Source organism: Panthera uncia (assembly GCF_023721935.1).
Source record: "Panthera uncia isolate 11264 chromosome C1 unlocalized genomic scaffold, Puncia_PCG_1.0 HiC_scaffold_4, whole genome shotgun sequence".
In the NCBI taxonomy this organism is placed as follows: Eukaryota; Metazoa; Chordata; class Mammalia; order Carnivora; family Felidae; genus Panthera; species Panthera uncia.
This window is the reverse complement of record NW_026057585.1, coordinates 77944413-77960221: the sequence shown is the minus strand read 5'-3', so window position 1 is coordinate 77960221 and position 15809 is coordinate 77944413. Positions and strand designations below refer to the sequence as shown.

General features: G+C 40.5%; 1 protein-coding gene and 1 pseudogene across 2 annotated transcripts in view; both read right to left on the bottom strand.

Annotated features, from left to right (window-relative positions):
• KIAA0319L (KIAA0319 like) overlaps positions 1-15809 on the bottom strand; it is a 104210-nt gene that overhangs the window by 30898 nt on the left and 57503 nt on the right. For both annotated transcript variants that reach the window (XM_049618731.1, XM_049618730.1), the window contains exons 5-9: positions 13343-13444; positions 10319-10416; positions 6408-6495; positions 5146-5238; positions 3191-3323 (exon numbers count right to left, since the gene is read on the bottom strand). In XM_049618731.1, coding sequence (XP_049474688.1) covers positions 3191-3323; positions 5146-5238; positions 6408-6495; positions 10319-10416; positions 13343-13444 — 514 coding nt within the window. The remainder of the gene's footprint in view (positions 1-3190; positions 3324-5145; positions 5239-6407; positions 6496-10318; positions 10417-13342; positions 13445-15809) is intronic.
• On the bottom strand, positions 6502-10312 carry LOC125913566 (ubiquitin-40S ribosomal protein S27a-like; annotated as a pseudogene).

Sequence of the window (15809 nt, the reverse complement as noted above, 5' to 3'; positions counted from 1 at the left end):
GCAGAGAGAGTCAGGACCTGAATCCAGGCAGTATGTCACCAGCACTGTTTTGGCCCACTGCCCACACTGTGTGTTCTGTGTGCTCGGGCCTTCACGAGCATTGTCTGGTCTGGCCCACACAACAACGGTAAAGAGCAGGCATCCTTAATCTCACTTTATGGGAAGCTGAGAGAGGCTGAGTCATCTCCCCAGGACTATACAGTGGGCTAAGGTGCAAGCCCAGTTCTGTGACTCCAAAGCCCAGAAACCAAGCTTTAAGAACAGATAATCCCTTACAGGTGTGCTGTTTTGAAGGGACACATGCACCCCCGTGTTTATAGCAGCACTATCAACAATAGCCAAAGTATGGAAAGAGCCCAAATGTCCATCGATGGATGGATGGATAAAGAAGATGTGGTATATGTACACAAGAAGTACTACTCAGCAATCAGAAAGAATGAAATCTTGCCTTTGCAACTATGTGAATGGAACTGGAGGGTATTATGCTAAGTGAAATTAGTCAGAGAAAGACAAAAATCATGACTTCACTCATATGAGGACTTTAAGAGACAAAACAGATGAACATAAGGGAAGGGAAACAAAAATAATATAAAAACAGGGAGGGGGACAAAACATAAGAGACTCAAATATGGAGAACAAACAGGGTTACTAGAGGGGTGGGGGAGGGGGGATGGGCTAAATGGGGAAGGGGCACTAAGGAATCTACTCCTGAAATCATTGTTGCACTATATGCTAACTAATTTGGATGTAAATTTTAAAAAATAAAATTTAAAAAAAAAAACAAAAAATAAATAATAAATAAATAAAAAGAACAGATAATCCCTGGCCCCTGAAGCTGTGGGGCTTAGAGGCATCCCAGTAAGTAGAGCAAGCTGACTGCAGCAGGCCCTCCTCTGTGCACACATTACAAGAAGGGGTGCCCCGGGCGGACAACCTCGAGGATGGACCAGGAGGGCTGGCTCTGGCAAGACAGGCGCCCGAGATGCAAATGAATTCTCCTACGCGACAGCCCCACAGTTTGTGCCAGTGTGAAATAGGATTTGCAAGAGAAAAAAAAAATGTTCATTTATAAGAGCAGGCTTTTACCTAAATGATGCCTTCCAGCTGAACAGCCTAAAGCTTCTCTTGCCACCTCCAAATGTGAGCATAAGCAAGCAAGGAGGTTTGGGTTCCTTCCATTTTGCTGACAGAAAGAGGAAAAGCATCGAAAAGACATGTCGTTTGTTTAAATCTCACTGCCAGCCACAGACAGGGCCAGACACCTGTGGGGCTACGTCCCACAGCCTCACCTTCTACCCATGGCCTGAAGGGGAGTTTTGGTATTAGAGGCTTTTAGAAGAAGAGCACAAAAACATCAGACAAACAGACATGTGCAAATCAACAAACATCTCAAAAAAGAAAAATCCACAGAATCTTTCCTCTTTTTCCAGTTTCCTTGTTGTTTTCACATTTTTTTGTTTTGTTTTGTTTTTAAACATATCCCATTTGTCTCCTATTTCAGAACAAAAGTAAGTTACAGACAAATGGCAAAGGGCAGCTACCCGTTATTCTTTCACCTCAAACAGTCCCGGGCTTCCATGCAAGGATACTGGACCCAATTAGCAGCTGACTACAGGGCCGGGGAAAGAGGCCCCTGCCATATGAACATAGGGGAGAAGGAAAGGTGAGTGGAACCAAACAGACTGGATCTTAATGCTAATCAAACCCTCATCATTTCACAGATTGAAGGTTAGAAAAAAAAGAATCACCCCCAATACTGCATCCACCCAAATACAGTGGTTAAAAGTGCAGACCTGAGTCCTACTGCCTGTGTGACCCTGGGCAAGTTACTTAACTTCTCTGTGCCTAAATTTCCTAATCTACAAAATAATAGGATTAAATGAGCTACTGCATGGGAAGAGCTCAGAACAGTACTCACGATAATTGTTCAATAGTAGCTATTATTGTTACTTTTTTAAAAAGATCAACCTGGCCCAAGCTAAATTTCATAAATGCTAAAGCTCCTATATTAGAAATCTAAGGTAAAAACCAACTCACATTTTCATTTTAAGCCAATGAGAAGGTTCCAACCCTGTTGAGTGGCAGCTGCCTTTCAATCATCTGGTCTTGAGTCAATGAGAGTGCTAAGTCCTATTTATTTACATGGCAGGTGTTGTGCTAGGACATTTATCACTGTGCCTCTGGTAGTGTCTAAAACTTGACTCATCGCAGATCCAGTGGGGAAGACAGACACCCATGAATGAACTATTGCACCACGGTAGGTGCCACATAGAGGCACCAAGTGCAACAGTTCCGGGGAGAGACATATTCTCTCCTCTTGGAGGAGTCTCAGGACTCATAGAAAACTGAGCAGGTTGCTAAGGACAGGCAGAACTCCAACAGATTGAGTAGAGCATTCAATGAACCATAAACAAAATATGTACAGGTCAAGTCAAGGAGTGGAACAGAATGAGCCCTGACCTGAGGGTTAGAGAACCTAGCTGAAACGTGTGACCCTAGAGAAGTTAGTAAATACACTGAGCCTCATTTTTCTCAGATGTAAAATGAGGACGGTATCATGTACATACAATGTTTGTATGATACTCACAAGTGCTCTGTAACATACAAGAAGTCTTGCAAACATAAAGAGGATGACTCTAGAGTCAGCCTCACACTCTTATTAATAACATCCTATAAAGTCGACACTAGTTCCCAGGACTATCTTTGAATCAAATTCTCTCAAAACGCCCCAAAAGATAAAGATCCTAGAAATCATATTGAAATAAAACACTAGTCAAAAGTAAAGATTTTGAGATCTCATAAGTTGAGGGAACATTTACCAAAGGGAAGGGACAAGATAGGAGTAGGTAGGTTCCTTCTAGATTTTTCCTGAGAAAAGGCAAAGGAAGGTGAGCCGTTTCACTTAATGACAGAAATCCTAAAAAAAAATGTTTGGAGATGTGCCAGGTGCAGCTTTGAGAAGGGTTAACTGTGGTGGGTCTTGATCTACTATGCAAGAACATCTGCCCTAAAAACTTATCATTGGTGTGACCACAATCACCACAGGACTCAGAGAACTAATTGAGCCGAAGGCTGTATCATCAACTAAATCTACAATGACTTTGATATCCGTCAGAGTTACTCCTAGAGGAACATAAAACCCACAAGGGAAAAACACAGCCTAAGGTAAACTTGAAGGATCCTAATTTACCTGAAAGTGTAGTTCCCAGGGACGAGCTTACTTAGTTTTAATATGGCCGTATCTTCAGAAATCTTCTCTTCTCTCAGAGGTCCCTTAAGTTCTTCCCAATGGTATTGGACGATTTTATCATCATCAGTGCTTTCTTGACCATAAAGAAACATCAGTTACAACATGAAAGCACTGGGTCTCAGCACTTATCCAGCTTACACAAACTAGGGCAACTACCCAGAGATGTGAGGCTAGGAAAGCTTCATGAAATTACAAACTATCTCTCCAGAGTGTTTCTTCCCTAGGAGTATTGGGTCAGTCTGCCTCTCTATGAATACTCCACTGCGTAGTTATCCAAGGTCTCCAACACAGGCAATCTCTGGTTAAAATGCTACTGTATGAAAAAAGGAAAATCAAAAATTCTCAAACGCGTGAAAAGATACTCAGCCTCACTTAAAATAAGAGAAATGCACATTTAAATTACACTTCAAGTACTATATTTTTTACCTACCCGACTGGTAAAAGACCAAAGTTTCATAACACATATTATGGGTAAAGGTGTGGGGCAAAGCCCTCTCGCAAGTCATGGTGGATTTATGAGATACACCCTCTCCATAAAGAGTAATTTAGCACAATTTATCTTTGCCCTTGCAGTTCCTCTTTGAGGAATCTATCCTACAGGTATATTTGCACATGTGTTAAATGTCACGCTTACAAGACTATTTATGGCAACGTTCTTTGTAATAACAAAAGACCAAAAATAACCTAATGGTCATCAACAGAGATTGAATGAAAACAAGTATATAGCCATACGACGACATTATACAGCCATGTAATGGAAGGCTATGTAATCATTAAGAGAAAAAAAAAATGAAACACTATTTCATGTACTGACTCAAAAAATTCTCCAACCTACAGAAACAAACATTGTACATAAAAGTGTGTATTATGTGCTATCGTAAAGACTGTATATGTATTTTCATACATATGCACAGAATGCCTCTAGAAAGACCATAAAATAATACCGTTGATAGTCTGGAGGAAAACTGGACAGTTGGGAGACAAGGATGGTAGTTACTCTTCTCTTTAAGCTTTTACTTACAATTTAACACTGACCTATTAAAAAATATAAAGTAAAATGGTACTATGTGAACCCTCTGTACTTCTCTCATAAGTGCTTCTTCTTGTGCTCCCTTCTCTCTTTGCCTGCTGTTCTTCTACCCTCCTCTTCTCGCCAGTAACATAATGAAATGTTTAACCTTGCTAGAGATTCTTCTGCTAGTGCTCTGACTGCATCCGCCAAAAGCCGCTATTGGTGCCAAGACAATCAGTGTAATGGGGCCTTAAGAGGTCTCTAAGGAAACCAAGCAAACTCTGGTGAGATGGCAGGCCTGAAACCTCTTTCACATGCAGCCAGGACGAGTGGCAGAGATCCCAGAGTCTTCTCATGTCATCCACCAGGGGACACTACTCTGAAGGGTACAATGTTAACGAGCCGGGCCGGGGCATGGAGCACATTCTGCGAGTCTCTCCAGGAGGAGGCTGACAAGAGCCTTGTTAGGCAGTGAGGGCTTGGGGAGAGCTCCTCAGTCAAGACCCTCAGTTACTTACCTTGCTATGAGAGGAGGGAGCTTTGTTTCCATAGCTAAAAATGGTGACTCTATCTTAGCAAATTTGAAAACCAGGAAGTTTCATACTAAAATAATGCTAAGTATATGCTTAATTCCACTTTCTTACCATCTCAAGAGAGCAGAAGTATTACTTCAAACAAGCCACATGCGGATTTTAAATGGGGTCTGTCTTGTTTTTTACTTCCTAATCATTTGCTTGAGATGGGTAGTCCTCCCATAACATGGTCAAGAAGATGGGCCTATACAGAATGTGGACACAGTTGGCCCTGAATCTTCTACCAGACTTTTCTATCATAGTTCATAGTGAATGCTCTTCTAAAACATCACGTCTAGACAAATACTCACGGCTGCCATCAATGACTGTAGAAGTGGTTGGCAAAGAGATCTCCTGGAACTGTGGTGACACAATGGCAACTGGAGGCCGATTCTTACGAGGCTCTGCAGGAAAATGACCCAGAAGAAATTGGAAGAGGGGCTTTCTAAATTAGAGGAGGAGCAGGCCTATGTGAATGGATTATAAATCTGCTTCCATTACATAATTGATTTATTGGTTGCAGCATCACCAAATTAGAAAGTCACAAGACCAGGCTGCCATTCTACCATAAGATACCTGGAAGTGTTAAACCCTCTTCCAGGCCTGAAGATAGGCTCTTGTGCTGTCTTGTTCATGAAAAGTACTAGAGCAGCACAAGCTGAGTAGCGGTGGATAACAAACAAGCTTTGTGCAATAAAGGCCTTGGCAAGCAAACTATTCCTTGGCACGGACTGTGCTAAAAAGACAATGGGAGATTTCTCAACCATCCCTAAGCTGATCGTGTGTGAGGTGACTAGGCCTGAGTGATGGGAGGATTACAAACCACACTGTCTACTCAAGTGACTGTGAGCTAAAAACCCAATGGCCTTTTGAGAAATAATCCAATGGTCTTGATGTTAAACACATTTTTAATAAAGTGAAAGGACTACCTTGGTTACAAAGTTCAAGGAACAAAGAGAAAATAAAATCTATTACCAACAAAGGCAGAAAATACCATTTTCCAACTTCCCCCAAATTTCCCTGAAAATGCAAAACAAGATACTTTGCTACTGCACTGTAATTTACCAATGGTGGATCAGTTAAAAAAGAATGATGGGATTTGGTTTCCAAAGTGAAAGAAGACTGGCAAGGTTTAAATGAGGAATTGTGTGTGCAAAACCCGTATCTGGAAAGAGATCAGAAAGAGCCAGCCATTTGGCTGATTCTCCTTCTACATACTTCTCCTAAGCTCCTGGCTTTCTTGTGTCTCTTAATCACAACACATGGTCCTCTCTCAGCATGACCTACTTGGAGAAGTAGTTCTCAGACAGACAGGCTATCGTTCAGGCCATACTGCACTGGGGGCCATGTGACTACTGTTTCTCCACCCAGCCAAATGTTCCAACTAGAACCAAAGAATATACTCTGCCACCTTAATCTTTTACTACATTGAACTAGGAATTGCCCAGTGAACATATTAAAAAAAAAAAAAAAAAAGAATGGGAAATAAAAACCCCTCAAGTCAAATCTCCCCCTCTTTGGGAATCCTGCAGAGGGAGCAATGGAGACTCAGCCACAGCTCGGAAACACATACCTGGTTTTACTGTCACGTTCACATAGCCTTCCCCATGGGTATTTTGACCATCTACAATCACTCTGAATTCATACAGGCCTGGAGTAAGCTGCGGGAGTGAAAGAAGACAACCACAAAGAACAGCAATTCTATGTAAAATAACACATATATCTGAACTTGCCATGCTGATACTGAACTCTCTTTTTGCACTGTTTCCAAAATGGAGAAAGTAAACTAGCTAAGGAGATGAAACAATGAATTATAAACTAAAAAACCATAGCTTTTAATGTGACTCTTATTACCAGCTGACTCTAGAACAACAAAAGGGAATTCAATATCTCTATACTCCCATTTTCTTTTCAGAAGAACATTAAGGGCCCAACCATCCTATTTCACAGAGTTATGAAATTAAAATAATCATCTGTGCAAAGAAAACCATTTTGTAAAACTACCAAATAGCTCCCAAATATCTGAATATTTTTCCCTCCTGATTTCCACTAACAGTATAAACATAATATAAAGAAAATCACCCACAATCCCACTGTCTTAACATATCAGGTAACTATATTTCTTCTCCTTCCAATCCTTGACCACATATAAAAAAAAAGTTTTTAAGTAGTTCATTCATTCAGCAAACATTTACTGAGAACCAATCATGTACTGGACATTATCCTAGGCTTGGGGTTTAGAGATGAATAAGAAAGGATTACTACCGTCAAGGAACTGGACTTTCAGGGTCCAGTTAAAATCAAGGTGTGCATCAAGCTTTTTTGTTGTTCTTGTTATTTCATGTCTTTTATTAACCCATATAGAATTCCTTGTCTTCCAGATTATTGAAGCAACAGGTCAGAAAACACTTACGAAAATAATGCCAAAGTGGCTAGTAATAAAAACTCCAGCACCACATTCATCTGAAAGGCACTCCAGATGAAGGTGATTGATTTGGCCATTCTCATCCACCTTATGGTATTTCAAGACAGACAGCTTAACCTTCTTTCTCTTATGCTTATTCTTCTTGGGAGTGGTGTAAGACTTCTTCCTTTCCTTCCTTCCTCTTTTTTTTTTTTTTTTTAATGTTTACTTTTGAGAGAAAGAAAGAGAGAGCACGAGCAGGGGAAGGGCAGAGACAGAGAGGGAGACAGAGAATCCTAAGCAGGCTCTGCACTGTCAGCACAGAGCCTGATGCGGGGCTTGATCCCACAAACCGGAGATCATGACCTGAGCTGAAATCAAGAGTCAGATGCTTAACCGACTGAGTCACCCAGGCTTCCCTCTTCTTCCTTTTCTTAGCACCACCACAAAGTCGCAACAGAAGATGAAGAGTGGACTCCTTTTGAATGCTACAGTCAGATAAAGTATGTCCATCTTCCAGTTGCTTGCGAGAGAAGATCAGTCTGTGCTGATCAGGAGGAGTTCCTTTCTTATCCTGAATCTTGGCCTTTACATTTTCTATTGTATCCAAGGGTTCAACCTCGAGAGTGATGATCTTCCTCATATGGGTTTTCATGAAAATCTGCAACTTGGCGGTAGTTCCACTGCAGATGGTGGATCGGAAAGAGAAACCCGCATCAAGCTTTTTATTATTCTTTCTTCTGTTCATGTAACATGAGCACTTTCCTCAGTATAATAGTCTTTTTAATGGTCATTTTAAAGCTACAGAATAGTACATGAGTAACTGTGTCATATCACATAGGCATTCCACATTGTTGAGTATTTGGGTTGTTTCCAGATCTTTATGCTGTGATGAACATCATTCAGACAAATGAGGTTTTTCCTTTCTTCTGAATTATGCTCTTTGAGAACATGCTAACTGACTAACATTTCTGACGTTTTTCTTCTTGTAACGCTCTTATTTCTTGGCTTTCACTTCTCTGTTCACTCCTCATTTCCTTCAGTTTCTTCTTCCTTCCACACCTTTAAGGACAACATTCCCCAGGATTCTAATTGCAACCTGTTTATTTCTTCACTGTACGCACTGTCTCTGGATGATCTCATCTATTACCATGGTGTCGGTGTCAGTGTCATTTCTTTGAGGTTGCTGTGAAGATTTATCTCTCTAGCCCAGATCTGTGTCCTGATCTCTAGTCCTTGATCCCAGCTACTTCCTGGACACCTCCACTCAAATGTTTCACAGGTACCTCAAACTCACTCTGTCCAAAAATGACTTAATCATCTGTAAACCTCACCCAAACTTGCTTCTCTTTCTGTGTTCCTCATTTCAGTGAATATCACCACCGTCGCACTGACATCTACCCAGGTGCCTAAGCCAAAAGGCTAGAATTATCCTAGACTTTTCTTCCTCAACACCACTACCCAATTAATTGATCACCAGGTCTAATTGAGTCGACCTCCATATAATATTTCTCACATCCACTCACTTCTCTCTGTTCACATTGTCATCACCTTAGATTTCAACGATCACAGCACAGCTGTTAAAAGCAAGAGCTTCAGGAATGGAAAGTTCCAGTTCAAATCTACCAATTAATAACAGCATGAACTTTGGCTAAATCACTTAATTTTTCTAATTTTTAGTTCTGTCATTTGTAAAACAGATATTAATACCTACATGTTGGGGTTGTTATGAAGATAAAATGAAATAAGTGCATAAAACAATTAGCACTACGTCTGGCACATGGTAGGAACTCAACAGGTGATCTTTAAGTTTTATTTTATTTATTTAGTTTTTTGAAGTGCCTGGGTGGCTCAGTTGGTTGAGCGTCCGACTTTTGATTTTGAACTCAGGTCATGATCCCAGGGTCATGGGATCAAGCCCCATGTCAGGCTCTGCACTGAGCGTGGAGCCTGCTTGGGATTCTCTTTCTTTCTGTCCCTCTATCCCTTTCCCCCACTTATGCTCACTCTTTCTCTCTCAAATGAAAACAATTTTAAAAATAAAACTTTATTTATTTTTTTTACTCAGGCTATTACCATCTCACACCTACATTTTTCAACAGATTCTCCATTGGTTTCCCTGGTTTGAGTCTTACCTCCTCTAATCTGCAGGCGGGGTGATCTTTCTAAACTGAAGATCTAAATAAGTCTTTCTGCTGTTTAAAAACTTTCAAAAGCTCCCTAGTCCCTATGGATAAGCTTCTAAGTCCTCAGGTTGGTGTAAGACTCTGTGAGATCTGATCCCTGCATCTCTCTGACTTCTGTGCCACTGCTCTTCTCGTGCTAGAGGGTCCAGTCACACTGAACCACATGGAATTCCCTTTTTCCCACATTTTCCCTCTAATATTTGGCCCAATGGATATATTGCTTCTCCTGCATGGGGTATCTGCACTCCATCCTTTACCCAGCACTCCATCATGACCAAGCCAGGCAAACTCTAAGAAATCAAACTCCCCGGGGCTTCAATACCCCCTGCAGCAACCAAGTGCATCCCCTGTTATAACTGCCTGCTTCTGCTCAGTATCACCCATGAGACTCTATTGTCCTTGAATGTGAAGATTTTGATCAATTCACTGGTAAATCTCCAATGCCTGACACATAACTAGTATACAATGAACAACGGAAAAAAGAGAAAGAAAGAAAGAATGAATGAATGAATGAGCATGCTTGGCCAAAGAATATGAACATTTTTATGGCTCTTAATAACTACACTGAATCTCAAAAAAGACTGAGCCAATTTACAGTCTTGTGGCCGCAAAAAACTTAGCTTATCTCCCAAATTCTAAAATCCTTATGTTACCCTTAAAAGCTGTTTAGTGTATATTTTCAGCTATCACCACCATACTTATACAGTCTTCTCACCATAAATGAACATTTGAGAGTCATACACTAACAAATACTGGATGTCAGCCAGACTTTTGGAGGATTCACTTCTGAAAGACTTCCTGATTTAAGTGTGAGCAGAAAATTTTACATTACACATTTTAGAAAATGGTCAGCGCCTCTTCCCTGGCCCCACAAATGAGAGGAGGCAAATTCACCTTGGATAGTTTGAGGATCTGGGAATGTTTCCCTTCCATCTCGCCACTGTAGTCTTCGGGATGAGTAATCAGCTGCCAGTCGTAGGTGTAGGTTTCTCCTATAGAAGGGCAGTTACAAAAATCATGAAAACACACACCTACACACAAGGAGGGCAGCCACACATTCTGCCAATAACAAATCTCTTTTAAATCTTGACAAGGATTTAGTTTTTAAGATTCCACCCCAAAGCCTATAGGGAAAACCAAACGTTTTGTTGAAAAAAGAGAGATTCTGCTGACTCAGCTACAGTCAGGGCTTCTTCTACTTTCTCCCAGCAGTGCTCTTTCCTGCCCCATATCCACCCTCCCATTGAGAGAGGCCAATCCTCCCTCCAAATACTGGGTTGCTCATGGTGTGGTGTCACACTGAAAGTACATGCCCTACCAACCACTATAGATGAACTTACTGGGAACAAAGGCCATTTTCTTGCAAAACTTCTTTTGCAACAAAGAACAGCAATGACTTCTAAATAACATGGTTCAAAAATAGCTTTTTTACAGAGTGCTAACAATGCTTGTCTCACTGAGGTCATCACACCCTGGTGAGTTAAAAGAGCTACTTCATTCCTGCTGAGCTAAATAACACACTGCAGAAGATGGTAGGGGATGGCCCATTTAAAACAGGCCCCACTGAAATTAATTAAGATCAAATGAAGCATTAAATGGTCCTCATTTGTAGCTCAGACTATATGAGTAGGGCAAGGACAGAATCCTGTTATCTAAATGGAATCCCTCCTTCGTGAAAGTGGTCTTAAATTTGGAGGAGGAAGGAACTAAATTCATGTCTGGCTAGGGAACGAAGGCTTAGTTTACATTACTACTCAAAAGGAAAAAAGAAAAAAAAAAAACAAAACCTCAAAAGCATAACAGAGAATGGCCAACCCAATTCCAAGATAGCCTTCATCTGAAGACCAGATTTTATTTTATAAGCCTAAGATACGAGATCTATTACTCTTCCTTCCTCCCCAAAATACTAGTTTTGTGTTGGCCAGCCGTCAGCCCTGCGCAGCTCTCACAAATGTATTATGCAGAAGTCAGGTTAGGTGAGAAGCAGGAAAGCAACTGCAGCAGTGGGACTGGTGCTAAGAGATGACATTTCTTCCCACTGTAATTGGAAATTTTTTTCCACACAGAAAACAGACTCACACCAGTTTGGGAACTGACAATTTTATAATATCTAAGGCTGGCAATGCAATTTCAAGAAAGGACAATATTCCTAGGACAGAAAAGCTTGAGGGATGCATTATGCCTTACAGCCCAAAATTTGCCCAAGGGTAGGAACAACTGAGGATAGGTCTGCTAGACAGAATGCTGGTTTAAATGATTCAGGGCAGTGGTTTTCAAACCATGCCTCCGAACCCCAGAGAGATCCTGATAGGCACTTCAGGGACTGCCACAGGAGATGAGGGGGAGGAAGAGTAGGCAGAGCTGGTCCTGTTCATCTGTCCTCAACCTTTGAAAATCTGAAACCATTCATCTCATGTATCTGATAAAGGCTGAGCAACTCATGGAGAGGACAGTTGAAAAGAATCTGTTTCTCGGGGCATCTGGGTGGCTCAGTCGGTTAAGCGTCCGACTTCAGCTCAGGTCACGATCTCACGGTTCGTGAGTTCGAGCCCCGCATCGGGCTCTGTGCTGACAGCTCAGAGCCTGGAGCCTGCTTCAGATTCTGTGTCTCCCTCTCTCTCGGCTCCTCCTCCGCTCATGCTCTGTCTCTCTCTCTCTCTCTCTCTTTCAAAAATAAATAAAAACATTAAAAAAAAATTTTTTTTTTAAAGAAAAGAATCTGTTTCTCAACCTATGTGGTTTGGAATACTGATCTACAAGGTGACAGCACCTCACAGACATGAACATGCAAACAGGGGTTAGACAAGAAGATAAGGCAGAACTCAGCTGCTTTTACAAAACAGTGGAGGCAACCACAGCTCAAGGCTGTTCTCTCACCTCCATCTTCAAAGGCCACCCAATTCATTCACCTTAACTTACCACCAGAGTGGGGAAGGAAAAAGCTTCTCTGGAGGAAGTTGGAATGAACTGATAATTTGAGGGCAGACATATAGAACAGAGAGGGCATTTAGGTTCTGGAAAAGTACTTTTGCATAAATATGCTATTTGGTATTAGGCCTATTAGAAAGCAGGACTACTGTACAGGACAAGAGTACATGTACCTAAAATGGGAGGACTCCAACCTGAATCCTAGAGTAGGACATTCTTCTTGACTCACCTTTAATGAGGGGAACATAAACCCAATGCAACCATTTTCCATCAAAGTATGCTTCACTACTGTCAAAGGAAGTTTTAAGAAGCGCATATATGTTTCTAAGTCAAATTCTGGTCTATCAACATATACTTCAAAGGTGAAAGGGATACTCATAGTATAAAAGTTTTCTTAAATACTGAATGAATCGTTCCCTAATTTATATATTTTATAAATCTGAATTTTATTTATCACATTGGGCTTGTCTTTTTTTTAATGTCAAATCTATATTAGCAGTAGTCTTGAATAACTTTTCTACAACTGCTATATCTACTATTTACTAGTTGTTTGGACAAAATAAATAGGTTAACCTAGCCTAAGTTTCTTCCTCTTTCAGTGGGTACAACACAACCTCCGCTTAATGAGCATCAGCTATATGCTAGGCACAGACTGAAGCAAGTCCCTTGTATGCCATCTCATTTTGCCCTTAAAATAACCTCATAAAGTAGAAATTATCCTCATTTTACTAAGAAATAAATGGAAACTTAGAAATAATTTGCTTAAAACCACTCAGATAATGACTGGCTGAGCTGGGATCTGAATCAGGCTTGACATCAAAGCCCATGATCTCAAACACTACATTACACTGCCTCTCGCATCAGATAAATATTTGTGCATGTGCACACTATATCCTGTTCTCACAGGTCTCTTGCAATGAGTAAATGAGTTAAGGTATGTAAATATCATTATAAATTAAAACATTATCCAAATGTAAGGGGATGTTTTACCTTCAAGTGGTTCTTGCAGAACAAATGCATTTAACTGAACCTCATTTTTAGGCAGGGTGATCTGAACACTCTTTCCAGCGGATACCACCAGCTCCTTTATAACTAGAAACAAAGAAAATATACAGGACATAAGAAATTAGATCCAGACTATCTCATTTCTCTCCCTCCTTTGGGGCCCAATTTGTTTTATAAATAATATTCTGCTATTTCCTTTATTTCCTCATTATTTATCTACTTTCTAATCCCCTGAAATTTGATTCTGCCCCCACTTTTCTCCTGACAAAGATCTTTTGAGGTCATCAACAAATTGATCCTTAGCAAATCCAATAGTTCTTTCTCAACTCACATACTTTACTTCTGTGGCATCTAATAATGCTGACTGCCTCGTTATTAAAACTCTCAGTTATCATGACACCATATTGTTCTACTTTTATTCCTTGTTCTCTGAGTTTTTCTTCACTGTATTTTAACTACAGTCTGTCCCTAAGCCCTCTTTATATAGTACTTTCCATAGAGTTCAATAATTAAAGTTCTACAGTGTCTCAAGGATCATCTTTATGCTGATAAATAACCTTCTAATAAAATACATCTGTAACATTCCTGGAAGAAATGCCAAATATTGATCATGAAGCTAACCTTAATAATTTCTTTCTATTCCAATTGCTACAACCATAGACTTAGGTTATTCCAAGAATCTTAACTGGTCTTCCCTCTGCTAACACTCCCCACTGTAATCTATTCTGTCTTCTTCAAATACTACCCCCACCATGTTACTCTCCTACTTAAGACCCCCCACTCCCACACCATGTTCGAGGCCAACTCCTAATCTGGCATTAGAGAACCATTATCATCTGATCACACCACCTCACCTTTCCTACCCAATTCTACCTCAGCTGTATTCATTTTCCCTCTTGTGCTCCATACAAGACATGGTCTACTCTTGGGGACTTTGCTAATGTTATTTCCTTCAACTGGGCTATATGTTTTCTTTATTCTAAATCAGTACTTTGTTTCTAGCTTAAAGCCAGTCTTCTCTCCAAGAAATCTTCTCAGACCATTTCAGTTTAAACTTACCTATTTCCTGAACTACTTCAGCATTTCTGGAATACCCACATCAGCTAATAGCTATATACATACGGTCTTCATACTATTCAATAACTATCTCATACATGTCTAGGTTTCTCAACCTTGACATTACTGACATTTTGGACCAGATAACTCTTTGTTGTAGGGGGTGGGAGGAACTGTCCTACACACTATAAGGTGGTTAGCAGTATCCCAGGCCCCCACCCACTAGGTGTCAGTAGCAACCCTCCTCCATGATTGTAACAACCAAAAATATTTGCAGGTTATCGAGAACTACTATTATATAAATCTTATTTCTCTGACAATAATTGTCATTTGGCATGAGACCTAGGAATTAGAGAGCTTAAAGCAAACAAATGGCTGGTCCATCCATATTTCAAGACCGGGGGTCTTGAAACAAATGGCTGGTCCATCCATATTTCTTTTTTTTTTTTTTTTTAACATTTATTTATTTTTGAGACAGAGAGAGACAGAGCATGAACGGGGGAGGGTCAGAGAGAGGGAGACACAGAATCTGAAACAGGCTCCAGGCTTTGAGCTGTCAGCACAAAGCCTGACGCGGGGCTTGAACTCACGGACCGCGAGATCATGACCTGAGCCGAAGTCGGCCACTTAACCAACTGAGCCACCCAGGCGCCCCTGGTCCATCCATATTTCTTAGAAAACATGAAATTTGAGATTTATCTGCTTGAGAACACTGCACTTGGGGAGAAAGGAAATCTTCCTTATGGAAGTTTCAGCATTTAGACACCCTAGGAGATTGAATAAGAATTCTCTGAGTGACTTTCAAAAAGAGAAAGAAAGAAAGAAAGAAAGAAAGAAAGAAAGAAAGAAAGAAAGAAAGAAAGAAAGAAAGAAAGAAAAGAGAAACCACTATACTCATGAAGAGTGTAATGGACAAAAATATAGCGTTGCTCAAACCCTTCACAATTACACCAAAAATTACAGGCATTCTGCCTGAACACAAAAATTACTTTAATACCTCAGGATTGAAACCCCAAAATTTCATGTTATACCACCATGAAAGAAGACCCTAGGAAATCAAAAATCAGCAAAAATTCATTTTCATTGGCTTGGCTTCACCCTGTTGCCTTTTCAGGGGATAAAGAATTTGTTTCCTTGATTAACCACTTCCTCCTAATACCTTAGAACAGCACTCATGAAGCACAGACTTGTTAAGGCAACACTGCTTATAAATTTCCTTCCTATGGGTTGCTTAAAAATAAAGATGCTGCTGAAATCAGAGAGACAAAGAACTGACGTACAATCAGACATTCAGAAGGCAAATAGGTACGTAGATACAACTGTCTTCCCACTGGCTTCTGTTTGTTTGGTTCCTTGAACGTTACTTAATTGAATCTTGGGCCTTTTAGTCCCCAAC